Here is a 26,473-nt window from a genome sequence, read left to right as displayed (position 1 = left end):
TTTCCACAGCAACATTTTAGTGACTGGGTGCTTTCATACTTGACCTCCCCTAGCAGAAGTCCATGCTGTTGTAGCTTGCAGCCATTGATCCTCCACGTGCTCAGAGGCAGGAATAAGGACTTGCCATTTAGCTCCACTGTAGACACAATTCCACCTGGCCACCTGATTATCATCAGTTTTAGTATTTAAGTATTTGTATTTAAGATGGGGAACCAAGGCTAAGAGATCATGGCTTGGCTAAGAGTAGAACTAGATGGTATGGTAGCATGCACTGGACCTCCCAAGAGCTCAGTTGCTGCTGCTTACTGGGAGTAAAAAAATCAACACAGCAGTGATGTTAGTGTGCTGTAAACACACTGATGGAGCCAATCCAGAGCTCCTGGTAATGTGTTTGCCTTGCACCAACTTCTCTTCTTCACATGGTCTGCTACTGGAGAAGACTATCTAGTACTAGAGGGCTCTGGCCCTCTGAATGATCCTTCTCCCATCATCCCTGTCTATTGGCCATACTGGCTGGGGCTGCTGGGAGTTGGAGACCCAAAACCAGCTGGAGAGGGACTGGTTGCCAGTCCCAGATCAAGTCATTCTGTTGCCAGAAAAAAATGTAACCTATGTAATATTGAACAGAAGGCAAGCAGGTTGACTCCTCCGGCCTCCTTAGCCATTGGTTATAGCTGTTGAAATCACCACTGGTCCAAATGTGTCAGGAACAGAAGTCATCCTCCTTAGTAAAAGTTTTAAATTTCTTTATTGACAGTGCTTTGATTTGCACTGCCAGAAACACCTTCTCAGAAATCTCCGGAAGGAAAGTAACCTAAAAAGGGAAAACAGGAAGGAAATATCATAACTCTTCCCCCTTGGTAGAGTTACTCATTAAGTCATCACCTTGCCTATTTGTGGGCACGATACATAACAATACCTGTGGACTTTGCCCTCATTTCCTGTAGGAGCACGCGGGCGGGTGTGGTAACGTGGCTCTCGCTAGACCTCCCAAGAGCTGAGTTGCTCCTGCTTACTGGGAGGGGGGAAAGCAACATGACGGTGATGTTGGTGTGCTGTAAACACACTGATGGAGCCAATCCAGAGCTCCTGGCAATGGATTTGCATTGCACAAAATTTCCCCCTTCTACATGGTCTGCTACTGGCTAAAACTATCTTAGTAATAAAGGGCTCTCCATTGATCCCTGACTGTTGACCATGCAACCTAGAGCTGTTGGGAGTTGGAGACCAAAAACATCTGGAGAGGTGCTGGTCAGTCTGTTGCCAAAGCAAAATCTAACCCATGCAATACTGAACAGAAGGCAAGCAGGTGGACTTCTCTGGCTCCTTAGGCAACGGGCAGACCTGCTGAAACTACCACTGGTTCAAACATGTCAGGAACAGAAGACATTCTCCATAGTAAACATTTTTAATTTCTTTATGGACAGTGCTTTGATTTGTAGTGGCAGAAAACCCCTTAGAAATGTCATGAAGGAAAGTATCATTTACTGTTTCACAAAAGTGAAAACAGGAAGGAAATATTCTAATTCAGAAAGCGGCTGTTCTCCACTCTCTTCCCCACCCCCCTTGGTACAGTGAGTGATTAGGTCATCTCCTTCCTGCCTCTTTGTGGGCGTGATATATAATATATGCAAACTTTGGCCTTATTTCAGGAACTTTAGCCAAGAGAGCGGGTGTGGCTGCTGTAGCTGGAGCAGAATCTAGTTTCCCTTGACACAATGCCGTCTGTTTTGACATAAGAACACCTAGAAGGGTTTGAAGATGTTGCTCCAGCTGCTCTCTGTCCTCTGGGAGGCCTTGTCCCTGCAGGTTGTTCTGGTGTTTCTGGCAACATTTCTACTTATTGCTGATTATAAGAAACAGATCCGCCCAAGGAATTTTCCCCCAGGGCCCAGGCCTCTCCCCTTTCTGGGTAGCACACTACATCTGGATTTCAAGAAGCCTCAGATTTCAGCACGAAAGGTAAGGATGGAGGAAAGAGCTTTAGGGTGGTGTGGGACGTTTCTCCCTATAAGGTGCCCAGCCAAGTGGGCGCAAAATTGAGAAAATCTATTGGAGGGTGCCAGATTTTGGCCTGACTCACCACCTAACAGCTATTTGTAACAAACCTGTGTCCACAACTGCCATTTGCTTTCTATGGCTGGCAGAATATTGTGGGTGTGCATGTAGGTACTTACATTGTACATAGGTACATAGGTACATGAACCTGGACAAAACTGCAGTAAACTGTAAGGGAGATTCAGAGGTCTAAACTGGAAAAAAACCTATGTTGTGTGGAGTCCCCAATCTACACATGCATTTGCACTTTATAGTTTTGACAATTCAGGCAGTGGCTGTTTTTTATATACAATTATATAGTTATGTTGATACATCTTCTCCTGATAGTATTTTGTCATGGACTTTGGCTAGTACAATAAAGCTTATTCACCTTACTGTCTCCATTCAGCTTGCAGAAAAATATGGCAATGTATTCGGCCTTCAGACTGGAAACATAAGGATTGTGGTTGTGAATGGATTACACCTGGTGAAAGAGGCTCTTGTCCATCAGGGAGAATATTTTGTAGATCGACCAAAATCCCCTGTTCTTGATAAGATATTTGGGTCACTTGGTAAGTTTCCTTTACGATGGTCAATGATTTAGATGATTAAAATTGCTTTTTTAATTATATTTTGTTATATATATATATATAATTTTTTATTAATTTTACAAAATTTTTAAGACAATACAAACATATAAAAAGACATACAAACACGTATAGTTTCATGACCTTTGTTTTCATAAACCTTCTTTCTCGGACTCCCCCATACCTCCCCTTTCTGCATCCCAATGTCCAAAATTTTCCAGCAACTTCTAAATATTTCTGTCAAACATATGTCTTCTTAATCTTCCCTTCAGTCTAATCTTATATCGCTGTAACCCTTTCTTTCTCAAAACCTCGACATTCTAACATTCATCAAGTTTATAATAGTCCTTAAGATAGATTTTAAATTTCTTCCATTCTTCTTCCGCCGTCTCCTTCCCCTGGTCGCGGATTCTGCCAGTCATCTCAGCCAGTGTCATATAGTCCATCACTTTCATCTGCCAAGCTTTTTTAATTATATGCACTGATTGTACAACCTTTTAGATTATTAGATGTTTTCTTAATTTAGGGTTACCAGACATCCCCGTTTCCAGGGGACAGTCCCCGGATTTGCGAATAAGTCCCTCAACAAATTCCATCCCCGGAATGTCCCCGGATTTCATCTAATGTCCCCGGGAAACGCAGCCTATCGGAGCAGCCTCCCAACATCTGTGAAGATAGGCTTCACGCTGCCTATCAGAGCTTGTGTGCAAGCAGGAGGGGGCAGGGATCTCTCAGTTAGGCAACGGGAAGGGGAGGGGATCCCTGCCCCCTCCTGCTTGCATGTAAGTAGGAATGGGATTAGGGCTGCTCCGATGGGAATGGAGGCATCGCACTGCCTGAGCCTCACCGCCGCTCTCAGCCCTCCTTCTCCACCTTCTATGCCTGACCCACCGTACACTGCCTCCCCACCCACCCCCACCACCAAAGTACCAACAACTCAGGGGCTGCCCAGGCTCCTGGAGAAAGGTGATAGAAGCATCGGAGGAAGGGGAAACGTGGCGGCCTCCCCTCTCCCACTGCCATCACTCCAGCATCACTGTCCTGAACGTGTAGTATGGATGGATGGATGGATGGATGGATGGATGGATGGATGTATTTAAAGTGTCCCCAGATTCATTGGAAAAAATGTGGTAACCTTATCTTAATTCACTTTTGCATTTCTTGCATCTTTAAACAAAAGTAAACTAATAAGATTTGTCATAGATGTAGACCTGCAAAACTAGATTAACAGCTCACAGTTCAGTGTTGGGTGGCAGTCAGAGTCCGTGGCCGTGTAGTGCATCAAACAGCTTGTCATTATTGGTCTGCAATTGTTAGAGGTGGAGGAATATGGGAGTTTTTCTTTCATTCAGTTCCTCATTTATCTGTTGTTCAGTTTGCCACACTTCTACATCCAATAATGCTTCGGTTAATGTATTGTTTCAGGCAGTGAGAATGAATTAAAATTGCATTAAATTGCACCTGAGCTGACTTTCTGCCCCATCCCTAGTAGTGATGGAATAATATGCTGTCGTTAAGCACTGTATGGAAGCAGCAGGTAGTATCTTTTTCACAGCCATTTTTGAGTCCACAGCTGCCTTGACCAACTACATTCTTTCCATGGTACCCCTGTGGGGTTCAGGAGCCCAGTTATGTCACCCCTTGCCTGCAGAGCTGGCAGCCTCTCACCCTTTTTTGAGCACTCTCCCTTGTGGAGTGTTCCCTCAGCCTCCTCTCCTCTCCCCTCTCCTTGGGAGTCCTCTAGGCAGCCACTGCTGCCCTCCTTCTTCTCTGAGCTTCCCCACCTCCGTGCCAAAGAGAGGTGCCTCCTCACACTGCCCCACAGGCACCTGGAACTTGTCTGTCCCAACAGCAAGAACTGGCTGGCTGGGCTCCCTAACCCACTTGCTTCCTTGCTCCGAGGCCACCTCAGCTCCTGACAACCAGCACACCCAGAACATTCGCTTGCGGAGCTCGTAACCAGGGCTGCTGCAACAAACAGCCACACAAGCCTTTGGGAGGCAGAGATGCTAGAGGGCATCAGAGGAGGGAGGGAAGGAAAGAGGGAAAGAGACTAGTGTTGCCCGCAACACTTTTAACCATAATTCAAGGCACCCTAGGGTACCATGGCACTCTGGTTGCAAACCACTGAGCTAAGACTTCCCTGTGATTGTGTCCATTTAGGAAAGGGAGGGCATTGGGAAATGAAACAGGTCCAGTTCAGAGGTCACGGTCCACAGATGCCCAACATATAGACCTCCAGGTATAGGGCAGTATATAAATTCAAACAACAACAACAACAACATATAGCAAAAATGTTATGCAAATGAAACAGCAAAGAGAAATATGTTAATAGTGAGCAGAACCCAAGTGGGGATGCAGCATGCTGGAACTCATGTCAAGTGGGCCTGTGGCCAAGGTCCAGGTCACATTTTCAAATGCCTTGTAGTCTTTCCAACATATTAAGTAGGCAAGCAGAATAGAGGGAAAGAGACAGGAATCCATCTTGGAATTGAAAGGACTGCTAAATCTTACTTACTTGCTGTATGTACTTATTACTCCTTCCCATCTAGGACTGGTCTTCTCTAATGGTCTCATCTGGAAACATCAAAGACGGTTTGCCTTATCAACACTCAGAAACTTTGGTTTGGGCAAAAGGTCTTTAGAAGAAAGAATACAGGAAGAAAGCCATTACTTAAAGGAAGCAATAGAAGCTGAGAAAGGTGAGAACCAGAATCAATAAACCTGGGGCATATTTACGCTGCTATTTTCTATGAACAAAATCAAAAATACATTAGCCAGGGTGCGAAGCTCTTTAGCATTATTTCTTCACGTAAACGTAGCTCTGCTTGGACTGGAATAACCCTGTGATGGAGAAGGGGGTGTTGATAGGAAGCTCCACAGAGGCTAATTATGGTGCAGCAAAGTTCTAGGGTGAAGCTTTGTGTTGGAACCTGCCATGGGAGCTAAAAGCCCCTGAACTAGAACAGACTTAAGAACAAAGATGGAGTGTTTGGGCTGAGAAGGTGTGCAGATTTTGATGATTTTGACAACCAACATCACAAATAGAATAGGGTTTGAAGTGCAATCATTTTGGTATATTTTGGCATATACTGTCTTTGAGACAGTCCTTACCCTTTTTGATAGCCATTGTTACAGAATAATCCTTGTCTATGGAGAATATAAATACTCACTTGAAAATATAAATAGATCTCAGAGTCCTGGGTGTCCCAGGTTAAATTACAGAATATGATGTTAATACTGATGCTTTCTTTGGCTAAAACAAATTCTACCCCTTCCACACGCAACCACTTTCACCACTTTCTGTTTTTGTTATACGGAAGCTAGAAGCACCCCAATTCCTTCTGCACCATTTTCTCTCTCTCCGCAGGGCAGCCATTTGACCCTCACTTTCAGATTAATAATGCTGTTTCAAATATCATCTGTTCCATCACTTTTGGGGACCGCTTTGATTACCATGACAGTCGTTTCCAGAAGCTACTGCACTTGCTCGATGAGGCATTGCTTCTTCAGGGAAGTGTTTGGAGTATAGTAGGTCTTCTCTGAGTTCTTTTGCATATAACCTCCACACAATTGCTTGGGCTCCAGTCACATTCCCACATTATTGTTGACTGTGAAATCATTTGCTTTGGTCCTCCTTTTTCTTCATGTTCAGATTTCTGTTTTTCCTGTATTCAAGCATCTTGTTCCATCCATTTTCCTTTGCCCCCTAGTGTTGTTTATAAAAGCACTGAAGATGAAAAGGTTGGGATGTGTTCAGTAACGTAAAGTGGGAGGCCAAATCATGTGTTACAGCACAGATCATATTTTTATTGGGGGGAATAACATGTGTGACTGAATAAAATCTCTATGTATGTGAACAGAGTGAGGCCATCACAAATGGTATACATAGAGTGAGCTGCCATTGTTCTGCCCCAGCTTCTGACAACCTAGGAGTTCAAAAGCATACCAGCGCAAGTATATAAATAGGTACTGCTGTAGTAGGAAGGTAAACGGCATTTCCGTACACTCAGGCGTCCATCACGGTGACCCGTTACGCTGGAAGTGGTTTAATCATGTTGGCCACATGACCCGGAAAGCTGTCTGTGGACAAATGCCGGCTCGTTGGCCTGAAAAGACAGATGAGCGCCGCCACCTCATAGTCACCTTTGACTGGACTTAACTGTCCAGGGGTGCTTTACTTTACCGGACTAATTCTACACACACACCATTTACAATCTGTGAATTGACACCCCATGCAGATGCATAACATTAAAGGGAAACTCTACATATTCATGACATGAGCAGGCATTGATACATGCAGTTTTCAAAATGGCAATCATCTTCATAGGAAGTCGATCAGTGAATTAGAAGGTGTGCTTGCAGAAATCAGACCATGATGCCATTTAATCTGCAATCCTAAGCAGTGGTGAGTACCATATTTGCTCTGGTTCCAAGAGAGTCTGCCATCTTTGAGCCTGTGCACACCAGCCTTTATTACTGCTAGCCTCTTTCCCATGACAAGAGCATGATGTGAATGTTTTTGGAGAGGGCATTCCCTGCACATACATGATATTAGTGTTTGTTTCCTCAGCTGTATGATATCATTCCCTCTGTCATGAAATACCTGCCGGGGCCACATCACACACTTTTTAAAAAATGGGGGCAGCTGAAATACTTTGTGAGAGAAATCATTGAAAAACACAAAGAAGACTGGAACCCATCTGAACCCAGAGACTTCATTGATGCCTACCTAAATGAAATGGCCAAGGTGAGAGATGAAAAGGATAGAAGGTAGATATAATTTTGATAATAAAAATGATAGTAGCAGAAGGCAAAGAAACAATTTTAAAAACCAGAAATAACCATGTGGCCCATAATGGCTGACCACATTTCAATGTTTCCATTGAGTTTATTATTCTAGAAAAAATAAATTTCTGCATATGCATGAATATGAACCCATGTATTTTGTGGGGAGACAATTCTCCATTCTTTCACTGCTGGGATTTTACCACTTGTCAGTGGTGAGTGAGAGCAAACAGTTGACATGACCAAACGAATCATTGTAGTAAAGGCCATCCATTGCCTCAGTTGTCTGAATAAACCTCCTCTAGGGCTTTGGCGTCCTTGACCAGAACAATCCCAAACTTCATGCCAGCTTCAGTGATTCAAAGGACTGTTGTCTTGACCTTCCTAGATGCAGGATTAGAGTTGCTGAATCCCCTAGTGATCTCTTGACTTGTGGCTGACAACATTTCAATATTTCCATTGAGTTTATGACTTCAGACAAAATATATTTCTGCATGCACAGGTCAATATATTTTGTGGGGAGACACCTCCCCACTTGTTCACTGCTGGGATTTCACCACTTGTCTGTGGTTTGTGAGAGCAAGCAGTTGACATGACTAAAAGAATCACTGCCTCAGTTGTCTGAATAAACCTTCTCTAAGGCTTTGGCGTCCTTGACCAGAACAAACCCATACTTTATGCCAGCATCAGTGATTCACAGGACTGTTGCCTTGAGCTTCCTAAATCCTGGACACTTTTCAGGAGTAGAGCCCTTGCCTCCCCTAGTGATCTCTTGACATGTGGGTCTGACAGTAGGATGGTGTTTTTAATGGCTGCTTAACTCCTTGGTGCATTTCTGTTTTAAGGAGGATTCTGCTTCCAGTTTCCATGAAGAAAACCTTCTACATTCAGCACTGGATTTATTTCTTGCTGGAACGGAAACAACTTCTACAACCCTGCGTTGGGGTTTGCTGTATATGGCCATTTATCCAGATATTCAAGGTAGAACTGTAGTTGGCTCATTTGTCTTTCAGTACTTTGTTTTGTATATAACAAAGGCCTACTGAAAGTAAACATCAATATATAATCTTATCATTAGATGCTGAAAAGGTCTTTGACAAAATACAGTGGTGCCCCGCAAGACGAATGCCTCGCAAGACGAAAAACCCGCTAGACGAAAGGGTTTTCCGTTTTTCAATGCGCTTCGCAAGACGAATTTCCCTATGGGCTTGCTTCGCAAGACGAAAACGTCTTGCGAGTCTTGTGATTTTTTTCACTCCCCCCCTTTTTCTAAGCCGCTAAGCTGCTAATAGCCTTATAGCCGCTAAGCCGCTAAGCCTTTAATAGCTGCTAAACCGCTAATAGCGCTAATCCGCTAAGCCACTGTCAGAGCTGCTTCCAGATCCTAGCTCACAGAGGATCACGCTAGCCAGCGATCATTAAATAAAAGTCTTTATTGAGTTACAGTTTCCATTCTCAAGCTGCTGCGTGCAACTCTACGTCTCATGGTTAGATCGGCGAAGCTCCATCTGAGTCTCCGCCCCTTGTACACCAACTTAATATCCTAGCCTTGCTCCACCTTTTCCGCCTGACTGTTCTTCTCTGGGTCCCTCTGCCCCCCGGGGTCTTTTCCTTCCGGGATTCCTCTGACGCTGACGCTGACCCCCCTGACTCTTCTCCCTCCTTTCGGCGGGCTTTAGGACCTGGCTCCCTTTCCGGGCTGCCTACTGCGCCACCTTCCTGTGCATTTGAACTTGGCACGCGCGCCCAACCTTCCACCTTCCGTCTGACCGTTTCTTCGCTCCCCGATGGAGGTGTGGCCACTCCTGACTCGTGCCCTCCCCCCTGTTGTGAGCTGCCAGCGCTTGATCCCTGGCGCCCTTCCTCTTCCCTGCTCTCTGGCGGTGACGCTGGTCCTGATTTCCAACTGCTCCCCTCTGAGTCCCCTCTGGCTCTATCTTCCTGGGGTGTCCCCCTAGGCTCCCCCCTTGCCCTGGCCACTGGTGCTCCTTTCTGTGAATCTTCTGATTCACTGGAAAGACTCGGAGATCTCGGGTCGTCGTCATCACTCATCTTTTCTTCTGCCTCCTCCCCCTCGCTCTCTGTTTCCTCCCTTGCCCTTGCCTCTGCTCCTGAACCCCTGACATCCATCCCCCCCTCGAAGCCCCCTCTTCCCCCCTCCCCTCCTTCCGGTGCGGGATCTGGGTGCTGCCGTGTCAGGGGGACGAATGTCGGATACAGTTCGCTTCCCGTGGCGGGCCGCCATCCGAAGTCTTCCGGTTCTTCCTCCCTGCTCTCGTTGACGACGGTCACCTCCGCTTCCATCTCTGTGCCGCCGTGCTCGAAACCCGGGTCGTCCCCGAAAACGTCCATGTCCGTCTCTCCCTCGTTGCCTTCTGGAGACGTTGCTCGTCCTGGACCCTCCAGCCACCTTCTGCGGAACTGCTCCTCTGGTCGATCATCCCACCAATACGAGGGTTCTGAAGCAGATCCCGAGGGTGACCCCTCCGGGGAACGGGCGTCTCGTGTCGGTTCCTCGTCCGAGTCGAACCCCCGGAACGTGCTGGCTGAAAGCGTGGGCGTGAAAAGCCAGTCGTCGAAAAAGTCTGCTGGCATTGGCCTATGTGGGAAGAGGGCATGAAACTCTTCTTTGAGCAGAGGTTCGTCTAAAGCGTAGCCCGGCACCCAGCTGTTGGCACTGGCCGGGGTGCCCTCCTTGGCGAGAAGGTATTCTACCCCCTCTTCCCCCCATCTGGAGTCCAAAATCTCCGTGACTTCGTTGATGCGCTCCTCCTGTGCCACTCCCCCTTGCCCGGTTCTCTCTCGGAGCGGACCCGGTGCCGTTCCTGGTTCCTGAAACCTGTGAGGTGCCTTGTAGGGAGTGAGCACCGATCTGTGGAACACCGGATGCATTCTGGAACCCTCCGGAAGAGCCAGCCTGAAAGCCACCGGGTTGACCTGTTCGTCGACTTGGTAGGGCCCCAGTTGTTTATGCCCTAGTTTCTTCTTCGCCAACGACCTGGCCGGCACTGCGTGGGCTGCTAACCAGACCCAGTCTCCCACATGGATCTCTTCGCCAACCCTTCTGTGTTTGTCCGCTTGTACCTTGTATGCGTGTTTAGCCAGCTCCAGGTGCCGCCGCAGCTGATCGTGGACCTCCTGCAACTCCGACGCGAACGCATCTGCTGTCTGCGGCTCCCCCTCCCCCATTCTTTCCAGTCCCGGGAAGGTTCTAGGGTGCCTCCCGTTGTTGGCGAAGAACGGCGTGACCCCCGTGGACACGTGCTTCGTGTTGTTGTAGGCGAACTCGGCGAGAGGCAGGTAATCCACCCACGTCGCAGGCTGTTGATTCGCATAACATCTCAGGTACTGCTGCATGATGGCATTGACCCGCTCCGCTTGCCCGTTGGTCTGCGGGTGTCTAGCCGACGCCAGGTTGATCTTGACGTTCAGGAAGCCCATCAGCCTCTGCCAGAAGTTTGAGATGAACTGTCGCCCTCGGTCGGACAGAATAGACCGCGGCAGACCGTGAACCTTGAACACGTGGTCTATGAACAGTTTGGCGGTTTGTTCCGCCGTGGCCACCTTCGCACACGGAATGAAATGTGCCATCTTGGAGAACAAATCCACCACCACCAGCACAGCCGTCTTGCCCCTCGAGCTGGGCAGATCCGTGACAAAGTCCAGGGCCACTCTCTCCCATGGTTCGAACGGAGTTTGCAGCGGTTCCAGCAGTCCGGCCGGTGGTCTGTGCACTGGTTTGGCCCTCTGGCAGGTGTCACACCTCGCCACGTAGTCCGCGACTTCCCCTCTCATTCCGGGCCACCAGAAGTCTCTGGCTACTAATTCCACCGTCTTCTCCTTGCCAAAGTGCCCGGCAGTGGGCGCGTCGTGCAGCTGCTGCAGTACCTTGGCGCGAAGTTCGTCTCCCGGCACGTAGATGGCCCCTTTACGGATGAGCAAACCATCTCGCAGCTGGAACTCGTCGGTCGCTGCCGTGCCCCTGTGCACCTCTGCCATCTTTGCTTGCGCGAAGGAGTCATCCTGCAACGCTCGTCGCACCGCATCCAGGTCAACTGTCGCCGCCGCGCACGCCCACACTGTCGGTGCGAAGATGTGCATGGCGGCCGCTGGCGTTGCCTCCTCCAGATACTGTGGCTTACGGGAGAGAGCATCCGCCATGATGTTGGTGTCCCCCGGGACATACTCTATTCAGAAGTCGAAGTTCGCAAAGAACTCAGCCCAACGTATCTGCCTCTGGTTCAGGAACTGTGCCGTGCGCCAGTGCTCTAGATTCTTGTGGTCCGTGCAGACCTGCACCGTGTGCTTGGCGCCGATCAGGAAGTGCCTCCACGCTTTGAACGCTGCATGAATGGCCAGCAACTCCCTGTCCCAGATGGTGTAGTTCTGTTCGGACTTGCTGAGCTTCCTTGAGTAAAACGCTCCCGGCCTCCAAACCCCCTGCGGGTCTTTCTGCAGCAGGACTGCTCCCACGGCTCTGTCCGAAGCGTCTGTCTCCACCCTCATCGGCCTGCTGGGGTTGACATGAAGCAGCTGCTCTTCCGACGCGAAGAGACGCTTGAGTGCCTGAAAGGACTGCTCCGCCTGCTCTGTCCAGATGAACTTCTTTTTCTTGGAGCTGAGCGTGTCCGTGATGGCCGCTGTCTGCATCGCAAAGCCTTTGATAAACTTGCGATAGAAGTTCGCGAAGCCGACAAACCGTTGGACCTCCTTCCGGTTGCGTGGGCTTTTCCAATCCAACACTGCTCGGACCTTGGCGCTGTCCATGGCGAGCCCTTTATCAGACAACTTGTAGCCCAGGAAATCCACCTCGGTCACGTCGAATTGGCACTTCTCCAGCTTGGCGTAAAGCCTATGTTGCTGTAGCCTGCTCAGCACTTCCTTGACGTGTCTGTCATGCTCCTGCTGCGATTCCGAAAAGATCAGGATGTCATCCAAGAAACAGACGCACGTCTTGTAGAGGAGCCCCGCCAACACGTGATGCATGAAAGCTTGAAAAACGTGGGAGCCATTTTGCAATCCAAAAGGCATAACTCTATATTCGTAGGTGCCCAGGGGCGTGAACATGGCTGTCTTCCACTCATCTCCCTCCCGCATGCGAATGAGGTTGTATGCCCCTCGCAGGTCCAACTTGGTGAACACTCTGCCCTTCCGTACCTTTGCGAGGAGGTCGTCGATTCGGGGCATGGGGAAGTCCGATGGCTTGGTCACACTGTTCAAGATGCGAAAGTCCACTACAAGTCTTTTTTGGGGCGTGTCCCGCTTCTTAACAAAGAATACCGGACTGCCCCCCGCTGCCTTGGACTCTCGGATGAAACCGCGCTCCAAATTATGATCTATGAACTCTTTGAGTTCCTGCAGTTCGTCCTCAGACATGGAATACAGCTTCCCTTTGGGCAGCGCCGCCCCCGGCAGCAGGTCAATTTTGCAGTCATATGGTCTGTGGGGGGGTAGCCTGTCTGCCTCCTTCTCGCAGAAAACCTCCAAAAATTCTGCGTACTTGTGGGGAACCGCTTGCAGCGTGCCTAGCTGCAGCTGTGACTCCTCTTCCCCTCCTTCCTGCCTGGGCACGATGCAGTGTTCAGCGCAAAAGGAAGAGCCGAAGGTCAGCTGCCTCTGGTACCAAGCCAGCGTCGGGCTGTGCTTGTCCAGCCAACTCATGCCCAATACAATGGGCGTGTCCGATAGTTGAGTGACATTGAAGCTGATGATTTCCCTGTGATTCCCAAGTCGCATCACCATTGGTGGCGTCTGCTTCACCACTTGCCCCCCTAGCAGCTCCCTGCCATCCACCGTGACAACCTGCAGGGGCAGCGTGGCAGGCAGCAACTGTATAGCGTGCCGGTCGACAAAGTCCTGCCCTATAAAGTCCGCATTGCTTCCGGAGTCAATGGTGATTGGCACGTCCATGGTGATTCCATTGGGCAGCTGGAGCGACGCGGTGAGCCTCACTACCGGTTTGGGCGGGAGGGGGTCCATGGGCTGTAAAATCTCTGGGGACTGCTTCACTGACACGTCTGGCTGGGCCCCAGTGCCTCTTCCTCCAACCAGACTCCGTCGTTTCCCTGCTGTGGTTGTCCTTGCTGCGTTGCTGCAGTTACCATTGCTGAGGCTGCAGTGTGCTTGTGGAGCCTCTGGGGACACTCTTTCGCCATATGCTGTGGATCATCGCAGATGTAACACTTCCTGTTCCCTCTAGGAGGCTTCGCTTTCACTGCTGCCGGTGCTAGGGCTCTGGCTGCTGACTGAGCCCTTGCACCTCCAACCTCCATAGGTTCCGCTCCTCCTCCTGGCGGAGGCGTGGATTGCGCACGCGCTGCTTCTCTGGGAAGGAAGGAGGAGCCCCTGGCTGGTTCGCGCCCTCCACGCCCTTCGTCCCTGCTCCACGGACGTCCTTCCAGCCGCACCCCCACCGCCAGCGCCCTCTGAACGATCTCCTGCGTGGTCCGGGGTCTCTCCCCCCTCGCAATTTCATCTTTAACCGAGCCGTGCAATCCCTCCCAAAACAGGTCTCTTACAGGAGCCGAATCTCTGTCCCATTCCAGGGCACTGACCAAAGCGAAAAAGCGGGCATGGTACTGCCTTACGCTGGCCCTCCCTTGCTTCAGTCCATGTATCTGCTGCCGAGCAAGATCCACGTCAATGCTTGATAAAAAGCACCCATCCATCGCTTTAATAAAGGCATCCGCATTTTGGAGCGCCGGATCCTTATCTCTCCACAAATTGCGCAGCCATGCTTTAGCATCTCCATGCAAATGGGACATGATGAATCCCACCTTCTCTTGCTCATCTCTAAAGTCTTTGTTCAGCAGTTGCAGTGCACACATTACATCTGCTCTAAAGTTGGGGTACTGTTGCAAATTCCCATCGAAGTGAGAGACCAGACCGCCTGTTCGTCTCCCCAACCCAATCCCCTCCGGTTTGGGTGTCAGTTGCCCTTGCTTCGTAAGCACTTCCAACCTGACCTGGAGATCCCTGTAGGCGGCAGCTGCGTCCTCCTCTCTCTTCCTGGATGCAAGAGCCTCGGCATTCAGTCGTGTCACTGCTTCTCTGAGTTCCACTATCTGCTGTTCGGCTGTCATGTTGTCTGCCGTTCGTGAGCTCGCTAGTAGGCACCCGCTTTCTCTCCTCTCCGCGAGGACGTAGATGCCCACAATCTAGGGATGGAGCTTACTGTCAGAGCTGCTTCCAGATCCTAGCTCACAGAGGATCACGCTAGCCAGCGATCATTAAATAAAAGTCTTTATTGAGTTACAGTTTCCATTCTCAAGCTGCTGCGTGCAACTCTACGTCTCATGGTTAGATCGGCGAAGCTCCATCTGAGTCTCCGCCCCTTGTACACCAACTTAATATCCTAGCCTTGCTCCACCTTTTCCGCCTGACTGTTCTTCTCTGGGTCCCTCTGCCCCCCGGGGTCTCTTCCTTCCGGGATTCCTCTGACGCTGACGCTGACCCCCCTGACTCTTCTCCCTCCTTTCGGCGGGCTTTAGGACCTGGCTCCCTTTCCGGGCTGCCTACTGCGCCACCTTCCTGTGCATTTGAACTTGGCACGCGCGCCCAACCTTCCACCTTCCGTCTGACCGTTTCTTCGCTCCCCCATGGAGGTGTGGCCACTCCTGACTCGTGCCCTCCCCCCTGTTGTGAGCTGCCAGCGCTTGATCCCTGGCGCCCTTCCTCTTCCCTGCTCTCTGGCGGTGACGCTGGTCCTGATTTCCAACTGCTCCCCTCTGAGTCCCCTCTGGCTCTATCTTCCTGGGGTGTCCCCCTAGGCTCCCCCCTTGCCCTGGCCACTGGTGCTCCTTTCTGTGAATCTTCTGATTCACTGGAAAGACTCGGAGATCTCGGGTCGTCGTCATCACTCATCTTTTCTTCTGCCTCCTCTCCCTCGCTCTCTGTTTCCTCCCTTGCCCTTGCCTCTGCTCCTGAACCCCTGACAGCCGCTAATAGGGTTGCTTCGCAAGACGAAAAAACCGCTAGATGAAGAGACTTGCGGAATGGATTATTTTAGTCTTGCGAGGCACCACTGTATATAAACAGAATATGGTGGCTGTACTAAACTAATGGTGGCTGTATTTCCTCTGGAATGCAAAAAATGGATTAAGATATCATATGATTCACCCTCATCTAGAGTAAAAGTAAATGCCATGTTTTCTGCTACTGTAGAGGAGCTAGACAGGGATGTCCACTTTCACCTTTGTTTTTCAATATTTGCATGGAACCCTTAGCTTGCGCTATTAGACAACATAGGTACTATTGATCTATGGAGAAATACATAATTCAGTTTAATACAAATTGGTTTCATCTGCAGATGATATTCTTTTGTTTATTTCTAAATCCTCATTTGCTGATGCAGATCATAGGTGCCTTTCCTAAAATATCCGGATACTCTGTAGACTGGTCCAAATGAAAATGGTTTCCAATAAGTGAAAACTTGGTTACCTATTCATTTAAGGAGTATCAATTCTGTATCTGCTCAAATCCGTTAAATATTATAGATGGGCCATCCCTACAGATCTTAGAAAAAGTCTATCCTTGTGTTGATGGGAGATTTTCTTTTATTTGCAGCAAAAGTCCAAGCGGAAATAGATTCTGTGATTGGCCAGTCTCGCCAGCCAGCAATGGATGACAGGGACAGAATGCCATACACCAATGCAGTTGTTCATGAAATTCAAAGAATAAGCAACATTATTCCTTTGAATGTGCCTCGGTTGACAACAAAGGACACTACACTGGCTGGATTTCATATTCCCAAAGTAAACATTAAGAAGATATACCTTTCTCATAAGCCTTTCCTCTTCTCTTGAGATGTGAAAACTTGATGCCAAAGTTCTAAGTCAGGGATAGCCAGTGTGCTGCTCCCAAGATGCTGTTGAACTCCTTCTGCTTGAGCCAGCATGGCCACTGGGCAGGGTCTGGGGTGTTCTTTGGGCACATCAAGATCTGGAGTGGAGGGAAGGGGTTATGGCTAGATAGACTTTTGGTTCTTTCCAACCCATGGCAAAAATGGATTCCAAGCGCAGTCTGTACCATTTGTATGGATAGCTAGTTACTTTCTATTCTTTTCGCTTTTTAAAAAATGACCATTACTAATAACCCAAACTGCAACACCTGGCATCTGGTGTTTCCTATCCTACTTTGAATATACAGTCATACCTCGGGTTGAATACGCTTCGAGTTGAGCGTGTTCGAGTTGCGCTCCGTGGCAAGCTGGAAGTAATGGAGTGCATTACTTCCGGGTTTCGCCGCTTGCACATGTGCAGATGCTCAAAATGATGTCACCTGCATGTGCAGAAGCGGCAAAAAGTGATATGTGCGCGTGTGCAGACGTGCCGTCGCTAGTTACGTTTACCTCTAGATGCGAACAGGGCTCTGGAACGGATCCCGTTCGTATCTAGAGGTACCACTGTATTTTAAAATTGAACCTGTGTTTTTGTGAGATGCGGTTCAATGAATTACTTAATAATGCATAAAAAATATCACATTCAAAACATTCTTTCTGAGTTGGACTTGGATCTAGGAGGCTTAGTACTGCAGTAGTTGCACAGATCAAAACACAAAGATTTCTTTGCAAGTTTTATTCTACCACTTTTCTCTGCTTCTTCTTTGGCAGGACACTGTATTACTTACCAACTTGACCTCACTGCTCTTTGATGAGGATGAGTGGGAAACACCCAATGTGTTTAATCCTGGTCATTTCCTAGAGAATGGTCAGTTCAGAAAAAGGGAAGCGTTCCTGCCATTCTCTGCAGGTAACAAATGTTGATGCGTGGTGTCAAGGCTGCCTCAAGTCTCAGCTCACAAAAGACCAACGCCTATCTCTTCTTATATACAAAAGTGTTTATTGCAGTTCATTGTTTGCTTCACATCCGAGGCGCGCAGCCTTACGTCTGTTACGCTTAGACCGCTGAAGTCCCCTCTGAATCAGTCCCTCCCCTGCACCAGTTTAAGAGGCTTGCGCTGCTCCACCTCTTTCTCTCTTTCCTTTTCCGCAGGGTCTTTCTGCCCGCTGGGGTTTCGCCCCTCCTGGATTCCTCTGACGCGGAATCCCCAGACTGCTCTTGCCCCCTCCTGCGGGCTTTGGGACCTGGCCCCTCCTCCGGGCTCCCTGTACTTCCGCGCGCCTCTACATTTGAACTTGGCGCGCGCGCCCAACCTCTAACCTTCCTTTTAACAGCTACACTACTCCCTTCACTACTCTCCTCCCCTTCCGGGAGGGTGGCTTGCTCCGACCTCCCTCCCTTCTCTGCTGCCGGAGCTGCTTCCCCTGATACACTGAAACCTCCACCCCCTTCGCTGCACTCTGGCGGGGAGGCTGGTCCTGACGCCCAGCTGCCACTTTGGGATCCCCCGCTGGCCCCCTGCTCCTGACACGTCCCCCCTGGGGCTCCCCTGGCCTTGACCACCGGCGCCCCCTTCTGGGAATCCTCTGATTCGCTGGAAAGACTCATGGAATCTCTTGAGTCATTGTCATCCTCTTCCTCGCTGTCCTGGGACTCATCCCCATCGCTCTCCATCTCCTGCCTACCCTGTGCCTCTGTCCCTGAACCCCTGACATCCATCCCCCCCCTCGAAGCCCCCCTTCCCCCCTCCCGCTGCTCGGGCGCAGGTTCCGAGAGCTCCGTTGTAGCGGGGGTAGATGCTGGATACAGTTCATCGACGTCGATCTCCTCTGCTTCCAGTTCAGTGTATGAGTGCTCGAAACCGGGGTCCTCTCCCAACACATCCAAGTCCTCCCCTCCCCCTGTTACTTCAGGCGATGCTGCTTGCCAAGGCTCCCGTCGCCACCCCACTTCTGGTTGATCGTCCCACCAATAAGAGCGGTCCATGTCCACCCCCGAGCACGATCCCCTTGGAGGGCTCGATTCCGGCGTGGTCCCCTCTGCGGAGGAGAACCCCCGGAAGGTGCTGTCTGAAAGCGTGGGCGTAAAAAGCCAGTCGTCAAAATACTCCGCTGGCATGGGCCTGTGTGGGAAGAGTGCATGGAACTCGTCTTTATGAAGAGGTTCCTCCAGAGCATAATCTGGCACCCAACTGTTGGCGCTGGCCGGGGTACCTTCCCTGGCGAGGAGGTATTCTACTCCCTCCTCCCCCCATCTCGAGTCCAGAATTTCCGTGACCTCGTTGAGTGGCGGGGTCTTCGGTGACTCCCCCCCCTTGTGACTTTCTACGTGGGTCTGGTGCCATCCCTGGCTCCTGAAATCTGTGTGGGGCCTTGTAGGGTGTAAGCACCGACCTATGAAAGACCGGGTGCATTCTGGAACCTTCCGGGAGGGTCAACCGAAAAGCTACGGGATTGATCCTGCCCTCAACTTGGTATGGCCCTAACTGTTTGTGTCCTAGCTTCTTCTTAGCTAACGACTTGGCCGGCACCGCCTGGGCTGCTAACCATACCCAGTCCCCCACCTGGATGTCTTCTCCTGCCCTCCGGTGCCTGTCTGCCTGCACTTTGTAGGCGTGTTTAGCTAGTTCCAAGTGCCGTCGTAGCTCCTCGTGGACCTCCTGCAATTCTGCTGCTAAATGCTCAGCTCCCTGCGACTCCCCCTGCGTCGTTGTCTCCAACGCCGGGAAGGTTCTGGGATGTCGCCCATTGTTGGCGAAGAACGGTGTCACCCCCGTTGACGCGTGCTTCGTGTTGTTGTAGGCAAACTCGGCCATTGGTAAGTAGTCCACCCAAGTTGCAGGCTTTTGATTGGCGTAACATCGCAGGTACTGCTGCATGATGGCGTTGACCCTCTCCGCTTGGCCGTTGGTTTGCGGGTGTCTCGCCGACGCTAAGTTGATCTTGACATTCAGGATGCCCAGGAGCTTCTGCCAGAAACTGGAAATGAATTGGCGACCCCGGTCGGACAGGATGGACCGTGGTAAGCCGTGCACCCGGAACACGTGGTCTATGAACAGCTTGGCGGTCTGTTCCGCTGTTGCCACCTTCGCGCAAGGAATGAAGTGCGCCATCTTGGTGAACAGGTCTACAACCACAAGCACCGCCGTCTTGCCTCGCGAACTGGGCAGATCAGTAACAAAGTCCAGCGCCACCCTTTCCCACGGCTGTAGTGGCGTCTCCAGCGGTTCCAGCAATCCCGCTGGCTTCTTGTGCACTGGCTTGGACCTCTGACACGTGTCACACCTGGCGACGTAATCCGCGACCTCTCCTCGCATCTGGGGCCACCAAAAGTCCCTGGCTACTAAGTCCGCCGTCTTTTCTTTGCCGAAGTGACCCGCGCTGGGTGCGTCGTGTAACTGCTGTAAAACCTTCGCGCGGAGATCGTCTCCCGGCACGTAGAGAGCACCCTTGCAGGTTAGCAGGCCGTCGCGTATCTGGAATTCGTCGTCCTTTGCTGTCCCTCTGCGCACCTCCTCCATCTTGGATTGTGCGAACGGATCCGTCTGTAGCGCGCGGCGTACCGCGTCCAGGTCCACGGCGGCGGAAGCGCATGCCCACGCCTGCGGTGCGAAAATGTGCCTGGCTGCCACTGGTGCCGCTTCCTCGAGATACTGCGGTTTCCTGGAGAGGGCATCCGCTATGACGTTGTTGTCTCCCGGGATATACTCTATCCTGAAGTTGAAATCCGCAAAGAACTCCGCCCATCTCATGTGCCTTTGGCTCTGGAGCTTCGCCGTGCGCCAATACTCTAGGTTCTTGTGGTCCGTGCGGACTTGCACGGTGTGCTTGGCTCCGATGAGGAAGTGCCGCCACGCCTTGAAAGCCGCGTGGATGGCCAACAACTCCCTGTCCCAGATGGTGTAGTTCTGTTCCGACTTGCTGAGCTTCCGGGAATAGAAAGCGCAGGGCCTCCAGTTCTCTTGCGGATCTTCCTGCAAGAGGACGGCTCCCACTGCTCTGTCAGATGCGTCAGTTTCAACCCGCATGGGCCTGCCGGGATTCACGTGTAGCAGCTGTTCTTCGGACGCGAAAAGGCTCTTAAGTCTCCTGAAGGACTGCTCTGCTTGGTCCGTCCATGTGAACTTTTTCTTCTTGGAACTGAGGGTGTCCGTGATAGCTGCCGTCTCTTTCGCGAAACCCCTGATGAATTTGCGGTAAAAGTTGGTGAAGCCGACGAACCTCTGGACCTCCTTCCGATTGCGCGGGCTATTCCAGTCCAACACCGCGCGGACCTTGGCGCTGTCCATGGCTAGTCCCTTGTCGGACAGCCGGTAGCCCAAGAAATCCACCTCCGTCACGTCGAACTGGCACTTCTCCAGTTTGGCGTAGAGTCTGTGCTCCCGCAGCCTCTGCAGGACCTCCTTTACGTCTCTCTTGTGAGTCTCCCGCGATTCTGAGAAGATCATAATGTCGTCGAGGAAGCATACGCACTTCTTGTAGAGGAGTCCCGCTAGCACGTGGTGCATGAAGGCTTGGAAACAGTGGGAGCCATTTTGGAGACCAAACGGCATAACTCTGTAGTCATAGGTGCCCAGCGGTGTGAACATGGCCGTCTTCCACTCGTCACCTTCCCTCATGCGTATTAGATTGTATGCTCCACGTAAATCCAACTTGGTGAAGATCCTCCCCTTCCGTACCGTCGCGAGCAGGTCGTCAATTTTGGGCATGGGGAAGGCCTTGGGCTTTGTCATCGAGTTTATGGCCCTATAGTCCACAATGAGCCTTTTTTGGGGCGTGTCCTTCTTCTTCACGAAAAACACAGGACTGCCCCCCACTGCCTTGGATTCTCGGATGAATCCCCGCTTCAAATTGTGATCTATGAACTCCCTGAGTTCCTGCATCTCATCTTCAGACATGGAATACAGCTTCGCAGTCGGTAGCGTCGCCCCTGGTAAGAGGTCAATTGCACAGTCGTAGGGCCGGTGGGGTGGTAATTGGTCAGCTTCTTTTTCGCAGAAGACCTCCGAAAACCCCTTGTACTTGTGGGGTACTGCCTGCACCATGCCTAGATGCAACTGTTGCCCTTCCTCCTGGCCCTCCTCCTCCTGGCCGGTCTGGATGCAATGTTGTGCGCAGTAGGACGAGCCAAAGGTGAGCTGCCGCTGGTACCACGCTAATGATGGGCTGTGTCTATCCAGCCAACTCATGCCTAACACTATAGGCGTGTCTGACAGTCGGGTCACATTGAAACTGATGACCTCGCGATGATTCCCAATTTTCAGCAGCATGGGTGGCGTCTGTTGTACCACTTGCCCACCCAGCAACTTCCTGCCATCTACCGTGACGACGTTCAGAGGCAGCGTGGCTGGTAGTAGCGCTATGCGATGCTGCTTGATGAACTGCATCCCCACGAAGTCTGCGTTGCTCCCTGAGTCAATCGTAATGGGGACTTCCAGGGTGAGTCCATTAGGTAGCTGGAGGGTAGCAGTGAGCTGCACCACTGGCTTGGGTGGTAAGGGGTCTGTAGGCTGCAAAAGCGCTGGGGACTGCTTCACTGACTTGCCTGGCGGAGCCCCAGCATCTCTGCTTCCAGCCAGGCATTGCCGTTTCCCTGAAACTGTTCTCCTTGGAACGCTTCCCCTGTTACTGTTGCTAAGGCTGCAGTGTGCTTCTGGAGCCTCTGGGGACACTCTTTGGCCATGTGCTGCGCACTGTCACAGACGTAACACTTCCTGGTCCCTCTAGGAGGCTTCGCCTTGACTGCTCCGGACGCTGAGGCTCCGGCAGCTGTCTGAGCCTTTGCACCACCCAGTTCCATTGGTTCTTCCCCCTCCCTCAGCCTAGGCGAGGGATGCGTACGTCCCAGGTCGCTGGGAATAAAAGGAGGCGCTCTAGCTGGTGCGCGGACTTGGCGCCCCTCCTCACTGTGCCAAGGGCGTTCTTCGTGGCGCACTCCTATCGTGAGTGCCCTCTGCACGACGTCTGCTAGGGTTTGAGGTCTGTCCCCCCTGGCCAACTCATCTTTTACGGAGCCATGAAGCCCCTCCCAGAACAAGTCTCTCACTGCCAATGAGTCCTTTTCCCAGCCCAGCACATTCAGCAAAGCAAAAAAGCGAGAATGGTACTGACGCACTGTAGCCTTGCCCTGCCTCAATCCATGCATCTCCCGGCGCGCCACATCAACATCAACTGTAGATTGGAAGCAAGCGTCCATGGCTTTGATAAATTCATCAGAGTTCCTGCGGGCAGGACCATCTTCGCGCCACAAATTGCATAACCAGGCTCTAGCTTCCCCATGCAAATGGGACACAATAAAGCCTACCTTCTCCTCCTCATCTTTGAAGTCTTTCCGAAGCAAATGCAGCGCGTATACGACGTCTGCTCTGAAACTGGGATAATGCTTCAGGTTTCCATCGAAGTGGGCTACTAAATTGCCCCCCCTCCGTCCGAGTCCGATTCCCTCTGATCTGGACCCCGGGAACCCCTCTTTGCACGCCTGATCCCACCTGGCTTGCAGATCCTGGCATCGCGCTTCTGCTTCGGCAACTGTCTTCTGAGAGACCCGTACTGCAACGGAGAGTTCAGCGACTGCGTTTTGCAGGGTCGTTATCTGCTCCTCAGTAGTCATGTCTGCCAAACTTCGTGAGCTTTGCAAAAAAAAAAAAAATTGCGGTTTCTTGGAGAGGGGACTTACTGTCAAGGCTGCCTCAAGTCTCAGCTCACAAAAGACCAACGCCTATCTCTTCTTATATACAAAAGTGTTTATTGCAGTTCATTGTTTGCTTCACATCCGAGGCGCGCAGCCTTACGTCTGTTACGCTTAGACCACTGAAGTCCCCTCTGAATCAGTCCCTCCCCTGCACCAGTTTAAGAGGCTTGCGCTGCTCCACCTCTTTCTCTCTTTCCTTTTCCGCAGGGTCTTCCTGCCCGCTGGGGTTTCGCCCCTCCTGGATTCCTCTGACGCGGAATCCCCAGACTGCTCTTGCCCCCTCCTGCGGGCTTTGGGACCTGGCCCCTCCTCCGGGCTCCCTGTACTTCCGCGCGCCTCTACATTTGAACTTGGCGCGCGCGCCCAACCTCTAACCTTCCTTTTAACAGCTACACTACTCCCTTCACTACTCTCCTCCCCTTCCGGGAGGGTGGCTTGCTCCGACCTCCCTCCCTTCTCTGCTGCCGGAGCTGCTTCCCCTGATACACTGAAACCTCCACCCCCTTCGCTGCACTCTGGCGGGGAGGCTGGTCCTGACGCCCAGCTGCCACTTTGGGATCCCCCGCTGGCCCCCTGCTCCTGACACGTCCCCCCTGGGGCTCCCCTGGCCTTGACCACCGGTGCCCCCTTCTGGGAATCCTCTGATTCGCTGGAAAGACTCATGGAATCTCTTGAGTCATTGTCATCCTCTTCCTCACTGTCCGGGGACTCATCCCCAGCACTCTCCATCTCCTGCCTACCCTGTGCCTCTGTCCCTGAACCCCTGACACGTGGCTTCTTAGAATTGCAACAGAGACTACATGATGATGGCTTGGTTGTGGGAAGTCTGGTGTATTACAGGGCTCAGCACCCAATTGAGGCCAGTGGTCACATTTGAGATTATGAGGAAGTACTGTGGATGCAAGTCACAAAATGACTACTATAGGAGGTGTGATTTTACACAAAATGGTGTTGGTATACTCTTCCCCCTCCCCCCACACCCAGTAAGCAGTGTGGATTTTTGAGGGAATATTTCCAGAGCTTTCTCAGGTGCCCTAAGTGGCACAGGTGCTCCACAAGGCATTGGGCGTACAGCAGCTGATGTATTTTTTCATAGTTTCCTCAAGGAAGAGAAACCCACTTCCATCTTGAACTTGAGGAACTGAGCTCTGTTTGCCACACCCTTAGCTAAGATTAGGGAGATTCCGAATAAAATATATTTGAAATTTACATCATATGCAGTTTTAGAGAAAAAATCAATTCATGTAACTCAAATATATCTATTCCAAATTCAGTAAAACCATGATCATATTTGTTCAGTGTTCCCATTTGCTTGACTGAGAAGTAGGAACGACTTATATGTTTATTTTGCAACAACATAATTACTTTTTAAATTATTTGATCTGCCCATGTTATTTAAATTGTGCCACTCAGTGGAGAGCAAAAGCTCTCCACTGAAACAGTCTTTTTCCTCCTTGTCTTCTAGGAAAGCGAGCCTGTTTGGGAGAGCAGTTGGCGAGGACCGAGCTCTTCATTTTCTTCACTGCCCTAATTCAGAAGTTCACTTTCCAGGCTCCAAAGAATGAGACATTAAGCCGTGAATTTAGGATAGGTTTGACCGTGTCTCCCCTGCCATACCAGATATGTGCATTCTCTCGCTAAGGGGACTTACTTTATGTCATTGCGGTTTCTTTAAAAAGTAGGATCAGTTTATGGTGCAGGAACAGATCTATGGTTTAATCCTAATTGTGTTTAGCCAGAGTTCAGCAGGGCTTAACCCAGGTGAGCAGGATTGGGACTGCAGCATGTTCCTTTAAAGCAGAGATTTCCACACTTTTTAGACATGCATCATTTCGTGACACAATTATTCAGTTTTAATAGCAAACCAGAGGTTAAACTAACCCCTTATAAGAGATACGGACATATATCATGCAACACCCCTGAACACTGCAGTCGACACACTAATGATGACACATGCTTTGGAAAGCTCTGCTTTAAAGCCTATTCAAAGCACATTTGCCCCCTCAAAGAATTTGGGCAACTAGGGTTTATGGGTACTTGGAATTTGAGCTCTCTGAAGGATAAATTCAATTTCTGAGGATTCTTGTGGGAATGTGTGTATGCAGATCATAATGATACATTGATGAGGATCCAAATTCCATCCTCCCACTTCTTGTTCCAGGGTGTATGTCTATCCACCATCCCATTATTTTCAAAAAATAATAATAATGTCCTGGCTGTGGTGAAGAAAAGGCATTCCTTTGTTTGTAGGAATCTGTGTGCTTACGACTCAAGATAAATGTAATGTATCCCTAATGTAATTCCATCCTTTGTTTATTAAAAAAAAAAGTGTTGCTTGGAAATTTTTGTTACATAACCAGTTCATAGAACCATAGACTCATCGAATTTTGCAAGAGACTCCAAGTGTATTCTATTTCAAACCCCTGCAATGCAGGTATCTTTTGTCCAGTATTGGGCTTGAACCCATAAACCTGAGGTTCTTGCAGTTGTGTATTGGTGGCCCCAACCCCAAGGCAAATCTTACAGTAAATGTGCTTATAAATACAGTAAAATTGATGGGTTTAACTCTTGAATGTTGCCTAGGTTTTATTATTTTCCAAAAACATTATTGTTGTGCTTTAATATACAGTGGTACCTTGGGTTACATACGCTTCAGGTTACAGACTCTGCTAACCCAGAAATAGTGCTTCAGGTTAAGAACTTTGCTTCAAGATGAGAACAGAAATAGTGCTCCTGCGGCGTGGCGGCAGCAGGAGGCCCCATTAGCTAAAGTGGTGCTTCAGGTTAAGAACAGTTTCAGGTGAAGTACGGACCTCCGGAACGAATTAAGTACTTAACCCGAGGTACCACTGTACTACATAGTGGATAACAAGGTGAAAACTGAGTCTGCAAAGTGTTTTCCATGAAAATAGTTAAAAGTGGCAATTTGGCTGTCTGGGAGTGCATAGTGCTGACATTCACAGGGGCAGGGGCAGAGGAGAATGCCACAGAGAAGATACACACTCCCTTTCCTTATGATTGTGTGCAGATTTAAAAGTCCACTTGGAAAAGTTCAAGTTGAAATTTCCTTAGGATATTGCATCTACAGTTCTTCAAGAGTTTTGGGCTCGATGTATGCTTGGCCAGAAGCAATCTCTGCTGTGGTGTTCTTTGGGAGAAGGAACATGGAGTCTTATTATTGAATAATCATGGAGCAGATAAAGGCTTACTGTCATCTCTTTATAAAATTATATTGGATGCCACTGTAGGTGGACCAGCTGGTTAGACGTTGTGCTGGGAACAAAATATCCAGCTTGACCAATATAGCTGGGCATGTATTGATACAAATGGGTTTGGGAAGAAGGTGCATATAGAAAACACTCAAATAATGCAACGGGATGTACTCCTTATTCCAACTTATTATTCATCTTCTTCTAGTGAGTAAGGACAATAATGAAAGTTTGGAACAATTTCACCTGTATTGATCTGAATTCTAGCATATAGCCTTCCTGGAGAAACTCTCTCATAGATTACAGGTGTTGTGGGGGGACA

The 26,473-nt window shown here is 50.1% G+C and overlaps 1 protein-coding gene across 1 annotated transcript; it reads left to right on the top strand.

The window, feature by feature from the left end:
* The first annotated feature begins 1,654 nt into the window (after positions 1-1,654).
* Positions 1,655-25,515, top strand: LOC308480385 (cytochrome P450 2J4-like). Its single transcript, XM_081011841.1, has 9 exons — positions 1,655-1,962; positions 2,447-2,609; positions 5,177-5,326; positions 5,995-6,155; positions 7,198-7,374; positions 8,258-8,393; positions 15,978-16,165; positions 17,023-17,161; positions 24,408-25,515. The coding sequence occupies exons 1-9, from the start codon at positions 1,762-1,764 to the stop codon at positions 24,581-24,583; spliced, it is 1,491 nt and encodes a 496-aa protein (XP_080867967.1). The 5' UTR covers positions 1,655-1,761; the 3' UTR covers positions 24,584-25,515.
* The last annotated feature ends 958 nt before the right edge of the window (positions 25,516-26,473 follow it).

This window comes from Podarcis pityusensis (genome assembly GCF_964106645.2).
Source record: "Podarcis pityusensis genome assembly, chromosome: 6".
NCBI classification, from domain to species: domain Eukaryota; kingdom Metazoa; phylum Chordata; class Lepidosauria; order Squamata; family Lacertidae; genus Podarcis; species Podarcis pityusensis.
This window is presented reverse-complemented; position numbering and strand designations above follow the sequence as displayed.